The sequence below is a fragment of the Sardina pilchardus genome, chromosome 6 (assembly GCF_963854185.1).
Source record: "Sardina pilchardus chromosome 6, fSarPil1.1, whole genome shotgun sequence".
Lineage (NCBI taxonomy): Eukaryota > Metazoa > Chordata > Actinopteri > Clupeiformes > Clupeidae > Sardina > Sardina pilchardus.
The window spans coordinates 30371726-30393925 of record NC_084999.1 but is presented as its reverse complement, the minus strand read 5'-3'; the positions used below and the strand labels follow the sequence as shown (position 1 = coordinate 30393925).

The following is a 22200-nucleotide window of genomic DNA, read 5'->3' as shown; positions in this document are numbered from 1 at the left end:
GAGCACCCGAATATATTAAAGATCTTCTAGTCCCATATAATCCACCTAGACTCTTACGATCACAAAATACTGGACTTCTTGTAATTCCAAGAATTTCAAAAACTACAGTAGGAGGCAGAGCCTTTTGTTACCGCGCACCCCTCCTCTGGAATAATCTTCCTCCCTCAATTCGATTAGCAGACACCCTCCCTATTTTTAAGTCTAGACTTAAAACATACAGTATCTCTTTAGTGCTTCCTATAGTTAGGTATGGTGCAGTGTGGAACTTGCACCTCAGGGTCTTACTGGAACGGACCACCTCTGCTGTGGGCTTGTGTGACTGGTGCCCCAGTCATGCATCCCATGGTGGCTACTGACCACACCTGAGCTGGTGCTGACCACCCTCCACCATGCCTTAGTTATGCTGCTTTAGCATTGCGCTGTCATGGACTTCTTATGTGGCATGCCGTACAACTCCTCTTCTCCCCTCTCCCTCTGTCTCTCTCAACTCTCCCTCTTTCCTTCCCTCCCTGTCCTGTCCTCTATAGTGTAGCTTGGGGGGGAGGGTCCCGCGTGCTGTCTGTTGCGCGTGCGGGCATTTGTTCATTCACTGCGCATGCGGGCTTTTGTCCAATTGCGCCGTTTCGGTCGCCGTTTCTAGAGTGGAAGTCCAATGGTTTTAACGATTTTAATTACATTACACCAATGTCCAATGATTTTAACGATTTTAATTACACTACATCGCATCCCTACGCCTCCCGACCCTGTCAACAGGAAGACAGGATGACACGTCCAAAGACATTAATCATTCTGGACTTTTGCTCTGGGGGCGCTGCTACCAGGGGGCCTGGGCGGCGGGGCGGATCAGATTGTGTGTCCTGGTCGGGCCGTGGTGTGTGTTCGCGCGGTGTTGTGGTTGGGGTGGGGCTGGCGCGGGCCCCGTTCTCTCTGCTCGCGGATGGTGGTGGGGGGTTGTCTGCGGATGGGTGGCGCCGCCTGTGGGCGGACTCTGGCTGGCCATGCTCAGCCATGCTGCTCCGACGCGCGGTTCGGGGGTGGTGTGTGGGTTCGCCTGGGGGGGAGGCATTGGGGGGGGCATTGTGGGTGGGTGGATGTTGCGTGCGTGGTGGATGGGTGGATGTTTGCATGCGTGGTGGACGATGTGCGGGATGCCTCTTCGGGTTTAACTGGGTAACCTATTCCTACGCACCTGTCCCCACAAAAGAGGTGTGTAAAAGCGTTTTGTAAACCCTCTATAGTATAACCATTTATATCACCATTGATATACTTATTAATACTTAATATGACTTACAGTAATACTAACACACTCTATTTCTCTTCCCTTTCCCCTATACCTCACCTGTGAGGTAAACCATTACCAGCCATCAACCATCTCCTGTCCCTCATCACACCTGAAGTCACATCCCTATGACTGCCCTACCATCGCCTGCTGTGGTTCCCTGCCCGAATCTTTGGCCCTCGGATCTCAGCGACCCATCACCTTCCGAAATAACTAATGGATTACTAATGGACAATTTATTCCCTACACTGGACTATTTGAACGTTCATTCTCATTGTAACTTTCAAACTACAAATGACTGTACTGTAACTGACCCAAGGCAGATGGGTTGGGCCCTTGAGTCGTGGGTCTGTCTGAGGTTTCTTCCTATATGTATCTCCAATTCTAGGGAGTTTTTCCTTGCCCCTGTTACTCATGGGCTCTCTTTGAATGTCTAACACTCTGTAAAGCGCCTTGAGACATGTGTAATGTATTGGCGCTCTATAAGCGACATTAAATTGAAATTGAAATTGACAAGATTTCTGAACTGAAACAACACACAAAGTTGCTCACAGCAAAATCAGAACAAAACATTAAAAACATATAAATCGATTATAAACTGTGATACTGGCTATAAAGCATCTGTTAGAGCAATATCTGTATCTGTCCAAGTCCCTTTGGAAGAATACAGGCGTGAGGCAATTGAATAGAATAATTATACTTTATTGATTTGATAAAATTGTACAGTAACTGTCAAAGTGAAATGTATTGACACATACAGAGGTAGTCATTCAATCCTCGGTCATTAAATAGCAACATCTCCATCTGGATGCTGGAGGTGGAACCACTGGCACGTTTGATAGAGAACTCCGAAGTTCACCTACAAAGAAAGCTACCAACTTTGCCGGTAAAGCGGTGTTAAATAGGCTAATGATGGGAGATGGGAAGTGGTTCCTTAGGAGAGACAGGGTTTCCAGCAGCCTATTGAGGAGATGCTGAATGAAGTCAATGCTTGTGATAATACCCTCATTAGATGAACGAATAAACAAATAAATGAATAATAATAATAATAGTAGTAGTAGGCTAATAATAATAACAATAAAAATACCCTGCTAATTCCCACAAGTAAACAAATATGCTACACACGCCAAATGAGCACATTAGAATATGTGGCGTAATTGCGCCGCGCTTCCGAAGTGCTAGCCCTGTGTGATAGATTTGACGGACGTTTTTGTCGAGTAATTCGTTATAGTGGGCCTACAGGTTGATTATCGATATGCAGCAGTGAACACATGTACATGAAGTAGTTATTGATGACAGGAGACAGACATTCAAGACAATCTGTGAAATTTGCCACTGCTAATGGTCCAGATTGGACATGCTTCTCGCGCACAGGTTTGACTTCACGTCATAGATCGGTAGCCTTTATGACGTCGGTACTCGTAAAGATTTTTGGATATTATGCATCCGAGCATTACCTTACTCTGAACCCCAGTAGGCTACAAGCGTCTAACACTGCTCGGCCTCTACTCATTGGAAAAATCAACTACTGAAATTTACCGGTGACATCCTGAATAAGTAAGTTATAAACGTAGGTCTTACATTGTATTCGTTCGTATGAATCGAGCATAACTTGTTTCTACTGTTTTGACCAGCCTATAATTGCACAAAAAGGGAGACCTGGTGTACAGCCACGCAAATTCCAAGCGTAACTAACGAAGATACTCTCTGTAGGCCTACAACTCATCCGTTCTGTCATTCTAAAATTCGGTCAAAAATACTTTAATGTCAGGGTAAATGTGCTATGCTTACAGGCCTATAGCCTAATGCGCAACTGACATTTTCTTACTTTTGACTCGAACAGTTAGCACTTCTTCATTCACAACACTGGATATTGTCATTTGTTTTCAGTCAATTATCGGAGGGACAGAGTTGAGAGTTAAAATTCAGATTCTGAACTCAGATTTTTTTATTGATTTATTTAGTTATATTTTTTATTTACACAGATCCACATTGTGGATGCCATAAGGGCATCACCCCCTGCCTGAGCACCTGAGCTGAGCCCCCAGCCAGGTCCCAGGACAATGGGAAACACAGTTAGCTGCTGCTTCCGTGCCAATCCTGGCGACCGCCAGGGGGAGGAGCAGCGGCTGCAAGATGAGGGCATCAAGCGAAAAGTGGCACCAGGCAAGGCTGCAGATTCTGTGGGAAACAGCATTCTCCCACATCAAAAAGAGGTAGCTGCAGGACTGGTGTCAGAGGGTTTGGCAGATACCGCCAAGAGTGTGGCCTCTGAATATGCTGATGAGGTGACTGGACTCAGAGAGCCTCCTGCATCAGCAGTTGTCACCAGTCTGCACGTGAATGCACCTGCTGCTGTGGACAACAGCATGCAAGAGGTGGCTGCGGGGCTGGTGTCGCAAGTGTTGGCAGAGGCCACTGAGCTTGTGGAAGTATTTGATGTCACCCTTCCAGTGGACCATCTATTTGGGGAGGCTTCCTCGAAGATGGTAAATACCAGTCCGACTGAGAGTGTGCAAGCTCTCAAGGACGTTAACCTTAGAGAGGAGCGCTGCGACGGTGACAACAGGGACAGCGCCCTCCCCTGTGTTCCAGCTGAAAAAGCTGCACGGGCTGAGATTAGGTAAGCGGCACCTGTTGACTGCTGATGGCACCAATAGATGGTATCAAAACACAAGTGGAATTTTGAAAAAGGTCTTTAATTCCACAGATCATCCCAAGAGGACCCTGCCACCATTGAACCGGCTGCAAAGCCGGAGGACCGGCTGGTTCAGAATCCCTCGGCTGAGGGGGTGGTGAGTATTGCTCCAAAGGGGTTTCCTCAGGTAAGTAGTGACATTGATGCCCATCTGGACAGGTGTGGACATCAGCCACTGTTTGACTCATCCAAAGCCCTGGATGGGGAACGGGATGCGTCTCTGCACAGCAGTGAGGATGAGCGGCTGCTCACCTCCGCCATGCTTGGCACGGGTTTGCCCGTCATGAATGCTGAGCTTGCTGAGACTATCCCGCTGCACAGGAGTGATAGTGGTCACTCGTTCAGCATGGAGGGACAGCATCCCGACAGTGGCCTTCATCTCAAATCTGTTCCCACTGATGCTTCTGCAAGGTGAGTCCGGCAAAGTTTGATCGCCTCAGTTCCATAACAGAACTTCTGTTGCATATAATACATTGGTTGGTTTTTTTTTTAATACATTTCATTCCTTAATCTCAACATTCATTTTTTGTCTATCTATGTATAGAGGCTCTGCTGCAGCCTCTACCGCCCGAGACATGGTGTTTGGCCCGAGCACCAAGTCTAAGAGTGTACCCCTTCCCAAGTTGCTCGCTGAACTTGCGGCACTTCAGAGGGTTGTTGTGAGCTCCAATAGTTCCGCTCACAGAGGGCTGGCTGGGAATCTCCAGGATGAGAGACCTGGAAGTGCTGGCAGGTGGAGCCCAGTGTCAGATGGGAGTGAGGCCTGGCTTACTTGGTATGTCAGTTGCATAACCATTTACCATAGCAAATGAATGAGATGGTGTTGGATCAAGACATTTAACCTAGAGCATCCAACCTCTCTCCCTGCAGTGACGAAGACCTCTACTACAGCGAGGACGAGATTGAGGAGGAGCTGGCGAGGCAAAGCCCCATGGAGATGCCTGGTGATTAACTCTAAATGATTGCTGTATTCTTTCATGGCATGTACACTGTACGTGTAAAAGTCTCCTTATACTGCTTTCAATCCAGTTCCAGAACAGGACCGATGCAGCTTTGGGCCACCCGTTGCCATTTTAACTCACTGCGAGAAGGAATGGAAAGGGCAGACCACCGAAAGCACGGTCATTAGAAAAGTATGTTGTACATATTGTATGTGTATTTCCTCTCTTCACAAGTTGAAGCCTGCCACTAATCTTTTTTCATTCTATCCCTCTGTGCGCACTTTCCTCCAGGGCTACGCTGTGCTCTCCCAGGACTTTGGATTCTTCCGCCGGGGAAGGGAAGACCACTACTGTGCCCTGAGAGCCTCCCTGTACCAGACGCTGGTGAGCTCTGCCCAGCTTCCCGACTGGCTGCAGCGGGAGAGTTTCTTATTGGTATGCCCATCTTCTCTACCCTTGGGATTACTACAGTAGCTGACTGAACCTACTAGATAACAAAGTCTTATTCAGAATGGCCTGTCTTCCGTCTGATACAGAATGGCTTGTCTCCAAAGAAATGAAAGAAATAAAAAATGTGATTCACTGTTAAACACGTGAATTTGTTTCTATTACAGTGGAGCAATATTTGATCGGGCCCTTTCACACATCAAACATTTCACTTGAATTTTCCCATTTTCCTAGATCCCCGAAAAGCTTCAGTCTCGCTACGGTCTGATTGAAGGCTGGTCGTTTCCCGACGTGTGCAAGCAGACGAGCGGGATCAAAGACGACGTGGATCTTTTGAGACACTACCTGAGCCTTCTCCAGAAATGGGTACAGCTCTCATTTGCACATTATTACAGTGGTTGGATATTGCGTTACCTGAAGTAATATGTTAAACTTTGTTGACATTTCATTTGTCCATATCAGTCATTATTGCAATGCACACATTGGGGCAACTGAGATTCTTGCGTGTGCATTGACGTTTGCGTATCTGTACAGTGGCGTGCGGCAGCAGCCTCTCCTGGGCTCGAGGGACGCAGACGTGTGTGCGATCAGCTCTTCCAGGGCGGAGAGGACGAGTTTGGTGTCATGGAGGCGCTCAAGCTCCTGATGCTAACATGCGCCGTGGAATTGCACGACATCATGCAGAGAGGCAGAGACGTGCCAATCTTCTGCTGGCTGCTATTCTCCCGCTACACCTCCTCGTGCCCGCGCACGTTCCTGGCCAACCACCTGAGCCGGGTTGGCTTCAGTGGAGGCATGGAGCAGGTGAGAAGGCTCAGGGAGACTTTTGATGTGCTTGTTGTTGTCGCTGACCCATTGACTGCCAAATAAGAAGGTGTATCAAAGTCTGTTGTGGTAGCCTACTAATGGCTGTTGTACTCATTTCTGTGTTATAGGTGGAGATGTGTCTCCTGGGTTACACACTGCACCGCACCATCAAGGTGTACCGCCTCTACATGGCCAACATGAAGGACTTCATTGTCACTCATTACCCGGACAATCACATTCAGGACTGGCCCTCTGTCTGCCTGGTAACCGAGGATGGCCGCCATTACGACGTGGCTGTTGGCGACCCCGTCTGTCTTCGGGAGGACTTTTCTGGTGGACCTCACTGATTGGCCAACCAGCAATTTTGTTGCAGTTTGATTGTTGACCCAAGTGACCAAGGTCCAATCATGGCCAATTCAGGATTCACTATTTTACACCACCCATGTTAATTCGACACATAATTAAAATACATTTTCTCAGCATCATATTAACGGCTGTGTTGTGGTTTCTCGGTCCGGAAGATTTCCTTTGGAAGGTTTAGACATCTTATCTTTTAAGAGATAAGGCAATAAGATGAAGCAATCAGACTGCTTTGGATTTCAATCCATATGAATGACACTGACTTTTCTAAAATGAACCAGCTTTGTCACAGTGATGGTTATGGTTATTTAGTGATGTCAAAGGAACATGTTTAGCTACTCTGAAGCCCACCGTGAGAACTCACATGTTTAGCTACGACCAAGCAACCTGTGGAATACTGAGAAACTTTCATTTAGTCAACAACACTATAAGACAAGATTTCTGAACTGAAACAACACACAAAGTTGCTCACAGCAAAATCAGAACAAAACATTTTAAATCGATTATAAACTGTGATACTGTCTATAAAGCATCTGTTAGAGCAATATCTGTATCTGTCCAAGTCCCTTTGGAAGAATACAGGCGTGAGGCAATTGAATAGAATAATTATACTTTATTGATTTGATAAAATTGTACAGTAACTGTCAAAGTGAAATGTATTGACACATACAGAGAGCCACGTACTCATTCAATCCTCGGTCATTAAATAGCAACATCTCCATCTGGATGCTGGAGGTGGAACCACTGGCACGTTTGATCGAGAACTCCGAAGTTCACCTACAAAGAAAGCTACCAACTTTGCCTGTAAAGCGGTGTTAAATAGGCTAATGATGGGAGATGGGAAGTGGTTCCTTAAGAGAGACAGGGTTTCCAGCAGCCTATTGAGGAGATGCTGAATGAAGTCAATGCTTGTGATAATACCCTCATTAGATGAACGAATAAACAAATAAATGAATAATAATAATAATAATAGTAATAATAGTAATAGGCTAATAATAATAACAATAAAAATACCCTGCTAATTCCCACAAGTAAACACAAGTAAAATATGCTACACACGCCAAATGAGCACATTAGAATATGTGGCGTAATTGCGCCGCGCTTCCGAAGTGCTAGCCCTGTGTGATAGATTTGACGGCCGTTTTTGTCGAGTAATTCGTTATAGTAGGCCTACAGGTAGATTATCGATATGCAGCAGTGAACACATGTACATGAAGTAGTTATTGATGACAGGAGACAGACATTCAAGACAATCTGTGAAATTTGCCACTGCTAATGGTCCAGATTGGACATGCTTCTCGCGCACAGGTTTGACTTCACGTCATAGATCGGTAGCCTTTATGACGTCGGTACTCGTAAAGATTTTTGGATATTATGCATCCGAGCATTACCTTACTCTGAACCCCAGTAGGCTACAAGCGTCTAACACTGCTCGGCCTCTACTCGTTGGAAAAATCAACTACTGAAATGTACCGGTGACATCCTGAATAAGTAAGTTATAAACGTAGGTCTTGCATTGTATTCGTTCGTATGAATCGAGCATAACTTGTTTCTACTGTTTTGACCAGCCTATAATTGCACAAAAAGGGAGACCTGGTGTACAGCCACGCAAATTCCAAGCGTAACTAACGAAGATACTCTCTGTAGGCCTACAACTCATCCGTTCTGTCATTCTAAAATTCGGTCAAAAATACTTTGCATAATGTCAGGGTAAATGTGCTATGCTTACAGGCCTATAATGCGCAACTGACATTTTCTTACTTTTGACTCGAACAGTTAGCACTTCTTCATTCACAACACTGGATATTGTCATTTGTTTTCAGTCAATTCTCGGAGGTAAAGAGTTGAGAGTTAAAATTCAGATTATGAACTCAGATTTTTTTATTGATTTATTTAGTTATTTTTTTTTATTTACACAGATCCACATTGTGGATGCCATAAGGGCGTCACCCCCTGCCTGAGCACCTGAGCTGAGCCCCCAGCCAGGTCCCAGGACAATGGGAAACACAGTTAGCTGCTGCTTCCGTGCCAATCCTGGCGACCGCCAGGAGGAGGAGCAGCGGCTGCAAGATGAGGGCATGAAGCGAAAAGTGGCACCAGGTAAGGCAGCAGATTCTGTGGGAAACAGCATTCTCCCACATCAAAAAGAGGTAGCTGCAGGACTGGTGTCAGAGGGTTTGGCAGATACCGCCAAGAGTGTGGCCTCTGAATATGCTGATGAGGTGACTGGACTCAGAGAGCCTCCTGCATCAGCAGTTGTCACCAGTCTGCACGTGAATGCACCTGCTGCTGTGGACAACAGCATGCAAGAGGTGGCTGCGGGGCTGGTGTCGCAAGTGTTGGCAGAGGCCACTGAGCTTGTGGAAGTATTTAATGTCACCCTTCCAGTGGACCATCTATTTGGGGAGGCTTCCTCGAAGATGGTAAATACCAGTCCGACTGAGAGTGTGCAAGCTCTCAAGGACGTTAACCTTAGAGAGGAGCGCTGCGACGGTGACAACAGGGACAGCGCCCTCCCCTGTGTTCCAGCTGAAAAAGCTGCACGGGCTGAGATTAGGTAAGCGGCACCTGTTGACTGCTGATGGCACCAATAGATGGTATCAAAACACAAGTGGAATTTTTAAAAAGGTCTTTAATTCCACAGATCATCCCAAGAGGACCCTGCCACCATTGCACCGGCTGCAAAGCCGGAGGACCGGCTGGTTCAGAATCCCTCGGCTGAGGGGGTGGTGAGTATTGCTCCAAAGGGGTTTCCTCAGGTAAGTAGTGACATTGATGCCCATCTGGACAGGTGTGGACATCAGCCACTGTTTGACTCATCCAAAGCCCTGGATGGGGAACGGGATGCGTCTCTGCACAGCAGTGAGGATGAGCGGCTGCTCACCTCCGCCATGCTTGGCACGGGTTTGCCCGTCATGAATGCTGAGCTTGCTGAGGCTATCCCGCTGCACAGGAGTGATAGTGGTCACTCGTTCAGCATGGAGGGACAGCATCCCGACAGTGGCCTTCATCTCAAATCTGTTCCCACTGATGCTTCTGCAAGGTGAGTCCGGCAAAGTTTGATCGCCTCAGTTCCATAACAGAACTTCTGTTGCATATAATACATTGGTTGTTTTTTTTTAATACATTTCATTCCTTAATCTCAACATTCATTTTTTGTCTATTTATGTATAGAGGCTCTGCTGCAGCCTCTACCGCCCGAGACATGGTGTTTGGCCCGAGCACCAAGTCTAAGAGTGTACCCCTTCCCAAGTTGCTCGCTGAACTTGCGGCACTTCAGAGGGTTGTTGTGAGCTCCAATAGTTCCGCTCACAGAGGGCTGGCTGGGAATCTCCAGGATGAGAGACCTGGAAGTGCTGGCAGGTGGAGCCCGGTGTCAGATGGGAGTGAGGCCTGGCTTACTTGGTATGTCAGTTGCATAACCATTTACCATAGCAAATGAATGAGATGGTGTTGGATCAAGACATTTAACCTAGAGCATCCAACCTCTCTCCCTGCAGTGACGAAGACCTCTACTACAGCGAGGACGAGATTGAGGAGGAGCTGGCGAGGCAAAGCCCCATGGAGATGCCTGGTGATTAACTCTAAATGATTGCTGTATTCTTTCATGGCATGTACACTGTACGTGTAAAAGTCTCCTTATACTGCTTTCAATCCAGTTCCAGAACAGGACCGATGCAGCTTTGGGCCACCCGTTGCCATTTTAACTCACTGCGAGAAGGAATGGAAAGGGCAGACCACCGAAAGCACGGTCATTAGAAAAGTATGTTGTACATATTGTATGTGTATTTTCTCTCTTCACAAGTTGAAGCCTGCCACTAATCTTTTTTCATTCTATGCCTCTGTGCGCACTTTCCTCCAGGGCTACGCTGTGCTCTCCCGGGACTTTGGATTCTTCCGCCGGGGAAGGGAAGACCACTACTGTGCCCTGAGAGCCTCCCTGTACCAGACGCTGGTGAGCTCTGCCCAGCTTCCCGACTGGCTGCAGCGGGAGAGTTTCTTATTGGTATGCCCATCTTCTCTACCCTTGGGATTACTACAGTAGCTGACTGAACCTACTAGATAACAAAGTCTTATTCAGAATGGCCTGTCTTCCGTCTGATACAGAATGGCTTGTCTCCAAAGAAATGAAAGAAATAAAAAATGTGATTCACTGTTAAACACGTGAATTTGTTTCTATTACAGTGGAGCAATATTTGATCGGGCCCTTTCACACATCAAGCATTTCACTTGAATTTTCCCATTTTCCTAGATCCCCGAAAAGCTTCAGTCTCGCTACGGTCTGATTGAAGGCTGGTCGTTTCCCGACGTGTGCAAGCAGACGAGCGGGATCAAAGACGACGTGGATCTTTTGAGACACTACCTGAGCCTTCTCCAGAAATGGGTACAGCTCTCATTTGCACATTATTACAGTGGTTGGATATTGCGTTACCTGAAGTAACATGTTAAACTTTGTTGACATTTCATTTGTCCATATCAGTCATTATTGCAATGCACACATTGGGGCAACTGAGATTCTTGCGTGTGCATTGACGTTTGCGTATCTGTACAGTGGCGTGCGGCAGCAGCCTCTCCTGGGCTCGAGGGACGCAGACGTGTGTGCGATCAGCTCTTCCAGGGCGGAGAGGACGAGTTTGGTGTCATGGAGGCGCTCAAGCTCCTGATGCTAACATGCGCCGTGGAATTGCACGACATCATGCAGAGAGGCAGAGACGTGCCAATATTCTGCTGGCTGCTATTCTCCCGCTACACCTCCTCGTGCCCGCGCACGTTCCTGGCCAACCACCTGAGCCGGGTTGGCTTCAGTGGAGGCATGGAGCAGGTGAGAAGGCTCAGGGAGACTTTTGATGTGCTTGTTGTTGTCGCTGACCCATTGACTGCCAAATAAGAAGGTGTATCAAAGTCTGTTGTGGTAGCCTACTAATGGCTGTTGTACTCATTTCTGTGTTATAGGTGGAGATGTGTCTCCTGGGTTACACACTGCACCGCACCATCAAGGTGTACCGCCTCTACATGGCCAACATGAAGGACTTCATTGTCACTCATTACCCGGACAATCACATTCAGGACTGGCCCTCTGTCTGCCTGGTAACCGAGGATGGCCGCCATTACGACGTGGCTGTTGGCGACCCCGTCTGTCTTCGGGAGGACTTTTCTGGTGGACCTCACTGATTGGCCAACCAGCAATTTTGTTGCAGTTTGATTGTTGACCCAAGTGACCAAGGTCCAATCATGGCCAATTCAGGATTCACTATTTTACACCACCCATGTTAATTCGACACATAATTAAAATACATTTTCTCAGCATCATATTAACGGCTGTGTTGTGGTTTCTCGGTCCGGAAGATTTCCTTTGGAAGGTTTAGACATCTTATCTTTTAAGAGATAAGGCAATAAGATGAAGCAATCAGACTGCTTTGGATTTCAATCCATATGAATGACACTGACTTTTCTAAAATGAACCAGCTTTGTCACAGTGATGGTTATGGTTATTTAGTGATGTCAAAGGAACATGTTTAGCTACTCTGAAGCCCACCGTGAGAACTCCCATGTTTAGCTACGACCAAGCAACCTGTGGAATACTGAGAAACTTTCATTTAGTCAACAACACTATAAGACAAGATTTCTGAACTGAAACAACACACAAAGTTGCTCACAGCAAAATCAGAACAAAACATTTTAAATCGATTATAAACTGTGATACTGTCTATAAAGCATCTGTTAGAGCAATATCTGTATCTGTCCAAGTCCCTTTGGAAGAATACAGGCGTGAGGCAATTGAATAGAATAATTATACTTTATTGATTTGATAAAATTGTACAGTAACTGTCAAAGTGAAATGTATTGACACATACAGAGAGCCACGTACTCATTCAATCCTCGGTCATTAAATAGCAACATCTCCATCTGGATGCTGGAGGTGGAACCACTGGCACGTTTGATCGAGAACTCCGAAGTTCACCTACAAAGAAAGCTACCAACTTTGCCTGTAAAGCGGTGTTAAATAGGCTAATGATGGGAGATGGGAAGTGGTTCCTTAAGAGAGACAGGGTTTCCAGCAGCCTATTGAGGAGATGCTGAATGAAGTCAATGCTTGTGATAATACCCTCATTAGATGAACGAATAAACAAATAAATGAATAATAATAATAATAATAGTAATAATAGTAATAGGCTAATAATAATAACAATAAAAATACCCTGCTAATTCCCACAAGTAAACACAAGTAAAATATGCTACACACGCCAAATGAGCACATTAGAATATGTGGCGTAATTGCGCCGCGCTTCCGAAGTGCTAGCCCTGTGTGATAGATTTGACGGCCGTTTTTGTCGAGTAATTCGTTATAGTAGGCCTACAGGTAGATTATCGATATGCAGCAGTGAACACATGTACATGAAGTAGTTATTGATGACAGGAGACAGACATTCAAGACAATCTGTGAAATTTGCCACTGCTAATGGTCCAGATTGGACATGCTTCTCGCGCACAGGTTTGACTTCACGTCATAGATCGGTAGCCTTTATGACGTCGGTACTCGTAAAGATTTTTGGATATTATGCATCCGAGCATTACCTTACTCTGAACCCCAGTAGGCTACAAGCGTCTAACACTGCTCGGCCTCTACTCGTTGGAAAAATCAACTACTGAAATGTACCGGTGACATCCTGAATAAGTAAGTTATAAACGTAGGTCTTGCATTGTATTCGTTCGTATGAATCGAGCATAACTTGTTTCTACTGTTTTGACCAGCCTATAATTGCACAAAAAGGGAGACCTGGTGTACAGCCACGCAAATTCCAAGCGTAACTAACGAAGATACTCTCTGTAGGCCTACAACTCATCCGTTCTGTCATTCTAAAATTCGGTCAAAAATACTTTGCATAATGTCAGGGTAAATGTGCTATGCTTACAGGCCTATAATGCGCAACTGACATTTTCTTACTTTTGACTCGAACAGTTAGCACTTCTTCATTCACAACACTGGATATTGTCATTTGTTTTCAGTCAATTCTCGGAGGTAAAGAGTTGAGAGTTAAAATTCAGATTATGAACTCAGATTTTTTTATTGATTTATTTAGTTATTTTTTTTTATTTACACAGATCCACATTGTGGATGCCATAAGGGCGTCACCCCCTGCCTGAGCACCTGAGCTGCGTGTGGCGCCCCTAAGTAGGTGACCACAGGTTTGTTTTATATTTGTTTATTTACTGTATTTATATTTACCTTATTCACTTAGAACGGCACTATGCCTAGTAGGACTTTTATTTTTATACTATAGAACTTTCAATGAGTGATGCAGACTGACGTTCCATCTGGGGTTGTTTTGAGTGGTGGACCCCCGCGGTCACTTCAGAAGCAACTTCGTGACTAAACACTAACATCGGTGTCTGTCTGCTCCTCATTCCGTTTCTCCTGTCTTACAGGTTAGTGCCGGGTAAACTGTCCTTCTTTGTTGCTGATTGTCAGCTCTGTATTGATGTTTGTCTGACAACCTATTTTTTATGTAAATTGAAACGTCATAACTTTAGTTTTACATTTAAATGTATGAGATCGCTAGCTGAGGTAAACTTTCAGTTGCCGTCTCGCGAGCTAGCTCTGGCGGCAAAGAGAAGTAGCCTACTAGACGTTAGCCGCCGTCTTTTAGCTAACTGGCTCATAGGAATAGTATTGAGTCATGTATTTGACAGTTAGCCTTGCATAGTAAGTTAGCACACTCGGTTTTTTCAAGATTGTTATCTTACGATGTTTAACGAGCACATTTAAAGCTGACACACACTGGTTTTTATATATTACGATAATCGAGTTCATTGAGTATTTGTGTTATGAGACACGGGATAATAAACGAGAGTATAACATTTTGACAAAGGTTTAAAGATACGGTTATATGAGTGAATACACGGTTTTAAAGAAACAGCAATTTTGTTAATGTTAAAGATGCACTGATTTGAACATATAAGCTACAGTTTAATGATTATAGATATTGATAACTTGATTTAATGATTTATTCGAATTACATGAATGTTTAATATAGTCATGAATGCTGGAGTGAATGATATTTGATTTGAATGTGAGTGGGTTACATGTAGCCTAGTATTTAGCACTGAGTGCCTTAATGAGAAACTGTTTTGTCTGTGTGTAGCCTATGTTCAGTATGGATAGTGTCATAGTGGTCTGCCAGACAGTTTTCATTTAAAGTAATGGTATAGCCATTTAATATTGCACAATTCAAGCAAAGTAGCCTTTTATTCATTGATGTAAACATGATTAGTATTGTAACAGTAATTTAACTTGTGGTATTTTATCAGTATTGATATGGATGTTAGTTATGGGTCAATGTAATGTAATGTATGAATGGAATTGTATTTGTATTGACATGTCACACCATAATACGCTTATATATGGACTTTAAGAGTCATTGAGGATTCAAAGTATATTTTATTGATTGATTGTTATTTAATAAAGCGGAAGCAACTTCGTGACTAAACACTAACATCGGTGTCTGTCTGCTCCTCATTCCGTTTCTCCTGTCTTACAGGAATATTTATTATTTGTTGCCACGGTCCTGACCGGGACTTGTAACAAATTCTTGGGGGCTCGTCCGGGATTGGCGCCACCTGCTGGAGGATGCCAGTCCAGTGATCCATGAACCTGTGGACCAGACGGTGACGTACCATCAGTGCCAAGAGGGACCTGACGAATCCAGGGCGTCTGACTGCTGCCAGAGCGAGGGAGTTCGAGGGCCGAGGGCATCTGACGGGTTACCATGGCGAACAGCGAGACGAAGGAGTTGGTGTGGACCATCAAGAAGGGACTATTCCAGCTCTCATCTGATGAACTGTACCAGCTTGCGACCAGTATTTCACCACCCCTTGACCAGGATTCAGCTAAGTTGCACCAACATGATGATGAGGGTTGCATTGAGTATTTGTGCTCTTATATGGACAGTGCTTTGTTGGATCTTGAGGATGAGGGCATGTCTCAGCTGCTCTTGCTAAGAGACAGGGTGAATGATTTGCTGAGTATGAGTGGGTGTCATACTGAGGGTGGTGGGGATGTTAATGTTTGTCTTGAGAATGCTGTGTCTCTTTTACCATCCAGTGTTCACCAGCACACACCGACTTCAGACACAGAGTCACTTTTACAACCCAGTTCCCACCACACTCATGCAAACAACATCAGCCACACACACACTTCAAACACCAACACTGTTTATGAGACAAGTACACTTGAGTCTCAGATAGATAAGCTAGTCTCAATGCACACCGAGCTCAAGCTAAAGCAGCGTAGTGCTCAACCCACAACCCACACCCACATGGCCAACTCACAACCCACTGCCCCTGACTGTCACCAGTCTTGCCTCACATCACCACACTCATACACTCCTCATGCCACTAACACCACTGAAAGCATGATATCTCTTAGAGATCTTCCCCTCCTACACAGAAAAGAGTTCAAGATCCATGGTGGTCAGATTGGCGATAATACGTCAGACATCAGCTACAACAACATCAGCAAACAGATCGATGAAGGGCTGAAAGATAACCACACTGAGGGCGAAATCACCAGAGCAGTGCTGCGGATCATCAAGCCTGGCAACTTTAAAGAGATGCTCGCTAGCAAAGAGGACATGACGGTAGGTGAACTCAAGAGCTTTCTTCAGTCACACCTTGGGGAGAAAAGTAGCACTGAGCTCTTCCAGGAACTCATGACTGCGAAACAGCACGAACAGGAAACTCCGCAACAGTTCCTATATAGAATGATGGGCCTGAAGCAGAGTGTCATGTTCACGTCTAGACGGTGTGGCGCAGACATCAAGTACGAGGCACAGACAGCACAGAACGTGTTCCTCCACACTGTTTACCAGGGCTTGAATGAAAAGCATGATGATGTCCGGCGGGAGTTAAGACCCCTTCTCTCAGATCTTGCAATCACTGATGAGGCACTCCTTAGGCAGGTGACCAAGACGACCAGCGAGGAGAGCGAGAGAAAACGACGCCTGGGGCGCAGCACTCGCCCAAAGCCAGCTCATGCCCATAGTGGAGAAGCCAACATGAGTGAGGTAAGCAGAGGCAAGACCAGCACTGACATCAGCGCCAAAGATGAGCTCATTCATCAGTTGAGTGCTCAAGTTCAGGCCCTGACTCAGGTGGTGAGCTCCCTCCAGTCCAATGCCACCCCCTCAGTGAAGTCAACAAGCCCTGAGCCTCGATCCCACTGTAACTGCCAATGCTCCAACAAGCAAAACAGGCTGATAAGGAAAGAGAGAGTCCGTGGCTGCCCCAGCTGCATCTCAGGAGGCCGGACTGACTGCAACCACTGCTTCGTCTGTGGGGAAGAGGGACACCGTGCTGTGGGATGCCTGAAAAGGACCAAGCCGTCGGGAAACGCGCCCCGGTCATGGCAAAGGGACAACCTGTGACCGGCAGCAGTATCCAGTCCCACCACGATACTCACCTACCAGCTCAGACCGTCAACAGCCTCACTGTCCCTCCTCAGCGTTTACATGGTCCAGAGTCAACATCACAGAGAGTGGCCAAGCTCATTGGAGAGAAATGCACACTGAAATGCCATCTAAGTGGATACACAGTCACTGTTCTTCTGGACTCCGGCGCTCAGGTCAGCATCATCGACCGTTCCTGGAAACAGAAGTTCCTACCTGAACAGCAAGTACGTCCTCTCAGTGAGCTGATGGGAGACAGGGAACTTGATCTCACAGCTGCCAATGGAGAGCCAATACCATACGATGGATGGGTTGAACTTACCTTCAACTTGCCTGGCAATGAAGATCCAAGCCTCGCCATCCGAGTGCCCTTCCTGGTCAGCCGTGTGAGCCTTGCACGACCAATACTGGGCTTCAATGTCATCCAAGAGCTCATCCTTGGTCGTGAAGGTGGAGTTGAGGTTGTCGCCGTCATCGCTCAGCTGCTGAGAAATGCCATGGAGGTGGGAGAAGAGCAAGCAGAGGCCATTGTGACTGTTGTGCAGACCCGAGAGCATGTACATGGTAATGCACTGGTGAGGGTTGGTCGGCGTGACTTTGCCGTCCACCCAGGCCGTGTTGCCCGTGTCAGATGTAGGGTGCCTGTAGAATTCTCTTCACCTGTGGCGCTGTTTGAGGTCAACCACTCTGACTCAAGACTTGAGCAGCTAGACCTGGGTGACGGCCTGGTTGAAGTCCACCACACCAGACATCCATATGTCGACATCCCTGTGTGCAATCACACCCAGCACAGCATCTCGCTGAGCCGCTTCACAGTGCTTGGCAGCATCCAGTCCATCTGCAAGGTGGTGGAGACAGACCAGACCAACAACATCCAGGTCAATAGTGTCAACTCACCTGTCTCTGTTCCTGCTCCTGTGGAGGTTGTTAACAGCCAAGGAGAGCCCACGTCCCAGCTGTGGCATCCTCCTGTGGAGATAAGTCATCTGACTGAAGAACAACAAGTCAAAGTAAGAGAAATGCTCTATGAGGAGTCCAATGCCTTTGCACGGGATGACGGTGACATCGGCTGCATCCCAAGCCTCCAAATGAGCATAAATCTGAAAGACGACATCCCAGTCCAAAGATCTTATGCAGCTGTTCCCAAACCCCTCTACCAAGAAGTAAAAGAGTACATCCAAGACTTGCTTGCCAAGAAGTGGATCGTCAAATCAAAGTCCCCATACTCTGCTCCTGTCGTCTGTGTCCGCAAGAAAGATGGAACCTTGAGGCTGTGCATTGACTACAGGCTGTTGAACCAAAAGACCGTTCCAGACAGACATCCCCTTCCGCGCATTCAAGATCTGATTAACACACTTGGCGGATACAGCTGGTTCTCCCTCTTGGACCAGGGGAAAGCCTACCATCAAGGTTTCATTGCAGAGGGGTCACGGCACATGACTGCGTTCATCACTCCATGGGGCTTGTATGAATGGGTGCGTATCCCATTTGGGCTTTCTAACGCCCCAGCTGCATTTCAGAGGAGCATGGAGGAAATGCTCAGCTCTCTGCGCGATGAGTGTTGTATCCCTTACCTTGATGACGTCCTCTGTTATGCCAAGACGTTTGAAAATCACGTCCAGGTACTGAGACACATCCTTCAGGCCCTGCAACGCCATGGTGTCAAGCTCAGGGCAGCGAAGTGTGAGCTCTTCCAGAGAGAGGTTCGCTACGTTGGAAGGCTGGTGTCTGCAGAGGGAGTCCGAATAGACCCCAAGGATCTGGAGGCCGTCCAGACACTGAGAAGCAAGACCCCCAGCACTGTTGGTGAAGTCCGTAAGCTGCTGGGATTCCTCAGTTACTACCGGACGTACATCCAGGATTTTTCCAGAGTTGCTAAACCGATGTATGAGCTGTTGCAAGCCTCACACTCTGTTCCTGTCGTGCCTCAGCCCAAGACAAAGAAGGGGAAAGGAGCACAACTGCCATCCAGGACACCAGTGCAATGGAGAGCAGAGCACCAGAGAGCATTGGATCAGCTGATAGACATCCTGTTGAACCCACCAGTGCTTGCCTACCCCGACTTTGAGCTCCCTTTTGTGTTGCACACAGATGCCTCAGAGCAAGGACTTGGTGCCGTGCTATACCAGCGTCAGGGAGGGAAGCTCAGAGTCATCGCCTATGGATCCAGGACTCTGACGCCAGCTGAGCGCAATTACCACCTCCACTCAGGCAAGCTCGAGTTCTTAGCGCTAAAATGGGCCATAAGTGAAAAGTTCAGAGACTACCTTTACTATGCATCCCACTTCACTGTCTACACGGACAACAACCCGTTGACCTATGTGTTGAGTACAGCTAAGTTGAACGCTGTTGGTCACAGGTGGGTGGGTGAGCTTGCTGACTTTCAGTTTGACGTGAGGTACCGGCCAGGAAAAGTGAACATTGACGCGGACACCTTGTCAAGGCTGCCTGTGGACATTGACAGCTATGTTCACTCCTGTACGGAAGAGTTGTCCAGAGACACCGTTCTGGCAACATGGGATGGCAGTAGAGCTGCGAGGCAAAAGGATGTGGCTTATGTTGCTGCCCTCAACCTCTCACAAGGTCCACCTTCACAACCACCTGGCCTGCTCCCAATCATCGGTCATGATGAACTCATGAAAAACCAGAGAGATGACCCTGCCATCAGTCAAGTCATCAGACTGAAAGAGGCTGGCGCCACACTTACCAGTGATGTGCGACAACAAGTAAGTGGCCTTGCCAAGCGATTTCTGCATGAGTGGGAGAAGCTTCACCTTAAAGATGGTCTGCTGTATAGGAACACAAGTCAGAGAAGCCAACTTGTCCTGCCTGAACAGTATCGATCCATGGTCCTGAAGCACCTCCATGACGACATGGGTCACCTGGGGACTGAGAGAGTTCTAGGCCTGGTCAGAGATCGCTTTTACTGGCCCTACATGAAGCGAGATGTGGAGGCCTATGTTACCAGAAAGTGCCCCTGTATCAAGCAGAAGAAGCCAGTCTCACACATCAGAGCACCAATGGGGAGCATCACCACCAACTCACCGTTAGAGCTTGTCTCCATTGACTATGTGCATCTCGAATCTAGCAAGGGAGGCTTTGAGTACATCCTGGTGGTTGTAGACCATTTCACCAGGTTTGCTCAAGCCTATGCCACCAAGAACAAGTCTGGGAAGACTGCTGCAGAGAAGATCTTTGAGGACTTCATTCCACGCTTTGGCTACCCCTGGAAACTCCATCATGACCAGGGGCGGGAGTTTGAGAACAACCTGTTCAGAACCCTGAGGCACCTGACTGGAATGGGCCATTCAAGAACCACCCCTTACCATCCTCAAGGAAATCCTGCAGAGAGGTTTAACCGCACCTTGCTCCAGATGCTCAGAACCCTGGAGGAGAAAGAAAAGGAGAGATGGAGAGAACACCTGCCACAAGTCATCCACGCATACAATTGCACCAGGCATGAGGCAACCGGGTTTTCCCCCTTCTTCCTGATGTATGGCCGTCACCCACGTCTGCCCGTGGACATGATCTTTGGCCTGATGGCTGACGATGAAGCTGAGTCTCCCAGAGGCTATGCGGAAAAATGGGCCGCTAGGATGAAGGAGGCGTACAGACTTGCCTCAGAGAACAGTCAACAGTCCAGCTCCAGGGGGAAGAAGTATTATGACCGTCACTTGAAGGGTGTCATACTTGAACCAGGTGACCGTGTGCTGGTGCGCAATATGAGAGACAGAGAGGGACCAGGCAAGCTGAAATCATACTGGGAACAGACCGTGTATGTCATCAAAGAGAGAATTGCAGAGGGTCCTGTCTACAAAGTGGCCCCGGAAACAGGTGGAGGACGAGTACGCACTCTACACCGCAACTTGCTCCATTTGGTCAACGACTTACCTGTGGACCCACCCCAGCAATCTCAGCAGCCACCCCCTGAAAGACAAAGAGCCTCCTTGAGACACTTACCTGGTTCACCCATACAACAGCCGCAGCGCAATGCAAGGAATGGTCATTTCTGTCAATCAGAGAGGCAGAGGGACTGGAACCCCAGCAGTGACTCCTCTGATGATGACAATGAGCCACGGTACTGGTTGAGGATACCAACTCGAACAGAGACTGGGAACAGCCAAGTCCAGCCAACCTGTGAGCTTCAGAGAAATCCCAGTCAGGCGGTGTCCCCGGAGCGATCCGACAGCCGATGGCCTGAGCCTGGAAGGGAGGACCGGTGGAGTGAGCGTTTCGCTGAGAGGAGGGAGAGCATGCCTGCGGTGGACAGTAGAGGCACTGAGCACAGACCACATGAGGAGGACTTCTTGCCAGCTGACCCCATGCCTGCAGCCTGGGAACCGGAAGATATGCAGGATGGACCAGTAATCCCGCAAGCCGTCAGTGAGCAGCCTCATTATGAGCCTAGTCCGCCTCAAGTCCGAAGGTCCACACGGGAAAGAAGGCCTACTCAGACCCTGATGTACCATTCCTTAGGCCAGCCCTCTTACCAAGCCTCAGCCAACTGCAACACAGTAGGCGCCTTTGGTCCACCGCCAGTGCCACCATGGGAAGTGCAGCCATACCCTCTGACCTTACACACACCATTCCTGACATTAGCATACCCCACACCTTACCCAATCCTAGCTTACCCTCCAACCATGTCCTACACCCCACCAATGTTAGGGTACTAAATGGTCCACACACACACACACACTCCCACACACACACTAGCATACTTACCTGCATACTTACCCTGGGTACTGATACACACACAAACTCTCACACACACACACACTAACATACTTACCTGCATACTTACCTTGAGTCACACACCTGTTTCTTTGAGTGAGTCTTAGAGTGTCGGGAGCCACTTTTGTTGTTGGGAAGCGTGTGGCGCCCCTAAGTAGGTGACCACAGGTTTGTTTTATATTTGTTTATTTACTGTATTTATATTTACCTTATTCACTTAGAACGGCACTATGCCTAGTAGGACTTTTATTTTTATACTATAGAACTTTCAATGAGTGATGCAGACTGACGTTCCATCTGGGGTTGTTTTGAGTGGTGGACCCCCGCGGTCACTTCAGAAGCAACTTCGTGACTAAACACTAACATCGGTGTCTGTCTGCTCCTCATTCCGTTTCTCCTGTCTTACAGGTTAGTGCCGGGTAAACTGTCCTTCTTTGTTGCTGATTGTCAGCTCTGTATTGATGTTTGTCTGACAACCTATTTTTTATGTAA

General features: G+C 47.2%; 2 protein-coding genes and 1 long non-coding RNA gene across 3 annotated transcripts; all 3 read left to right on the top strand.

The window, feature by feature from the left end:
• Positions 1–4724: 4724 nt before the first annotated feature.
• LOC134083189 (uncharacterized) lies at positions 4725–5099 on the top strand. Its single transcript, XR_009939718.1, has 3 exons — positions 4725–4752; positions 4848–4921; positions 5007–5099. It is a non-coding gene; the product is annotated as an uncharacterized LOC134083189 (long non-coding RNA).
• Positions 5100–5128: 29 nt separating this feature from the next.
• LOC134083445 (ubiquitin thioesterase otulin-like) lies at positions 5129–6642 on the top strand. Its single transcript, XM_062539770.1, has 4 exons — positions 5129–5353; positions 5600–5731; positions 5900–6169; positions 6301–6642. The coding sequence occupies exons 1-4, from the start codon at positions 5129–5131 to the stop codon at positions 6517–6519; spliced, it is 846 nt and encodes a 281-aa protein (XP_062395754.1). The 3' UTR covers positions 6520–6642.
• Positions 6643–8466: 1824 nt separating this feature from the next.
• LOC134083444 (uncharacterized) lies at positions 8467–11827 on the top strand. Its single transcript, XM_062539769.1, has 9 exons — positions 8467–9089; positions 9177–9575; positions 9707–9937; positions 10033–10106; positions 10192–10295; positions 10395–10538; positions 10785–10916; positions 11085–11354; positions 11486–11827. The coding sequence occupies exons 1-9, from the start codon at positions 8530–8532 to the stop codon at positions 11702–11704; spliced, it is 2133 nt and encodes a 710-aa protein (XP_062395753.1). The 5' UTR covers positions 8467–8529; the 3' UTR covers positions 11705–11827.
• The last annotated feature ends 10373 nt before the right edge of the window (positions 11828–22200 follow it).

Coding starts and splice junctions, on each gene's coding strand:
- LOC134083445 (XM_062539770.1), top strand. CDS start 5,129: ATGTGTATTTCCTCTCTTCACAAGTTGAAGCCTGCCACTAATCTTTTT. Junction 5,732..5,899: donor TGAGCCTTCTCCAGAAATGG/GTACAGCTCTCA, acceptor GTATCTGTACAG/TGGCGTGCGGCAGCAGCCTC. Junction 6,170..6,300: donor TCAGTGGAGGCATGGAGCAG/GTGAGAAGGCTC, acceptor TCTGTGTTATAG/GTGGAGATGTGTCTCCTGGG.
- LOC134083444 (XM_062539769.1), top strand. CDS start 8,530: ATGGGAAACACAGTTAGCTGCTGCTTCCGTGCCAATCCTGGCGACCGC. Junction 9,090..9,176: donor GCTGCACGGGCTGAGATTAG/GTAAGCGGCACC, acceptor TTAATTCCACAG/ATCATCCCAAGAGGACCCTG. Junction 10,107..10,191: donor AAGCCCCATGGAGATGCCTG/GTGATTAACTCT, acceptor CTTTCAATCCAG/TTCCAGAACAGGACCGATGC.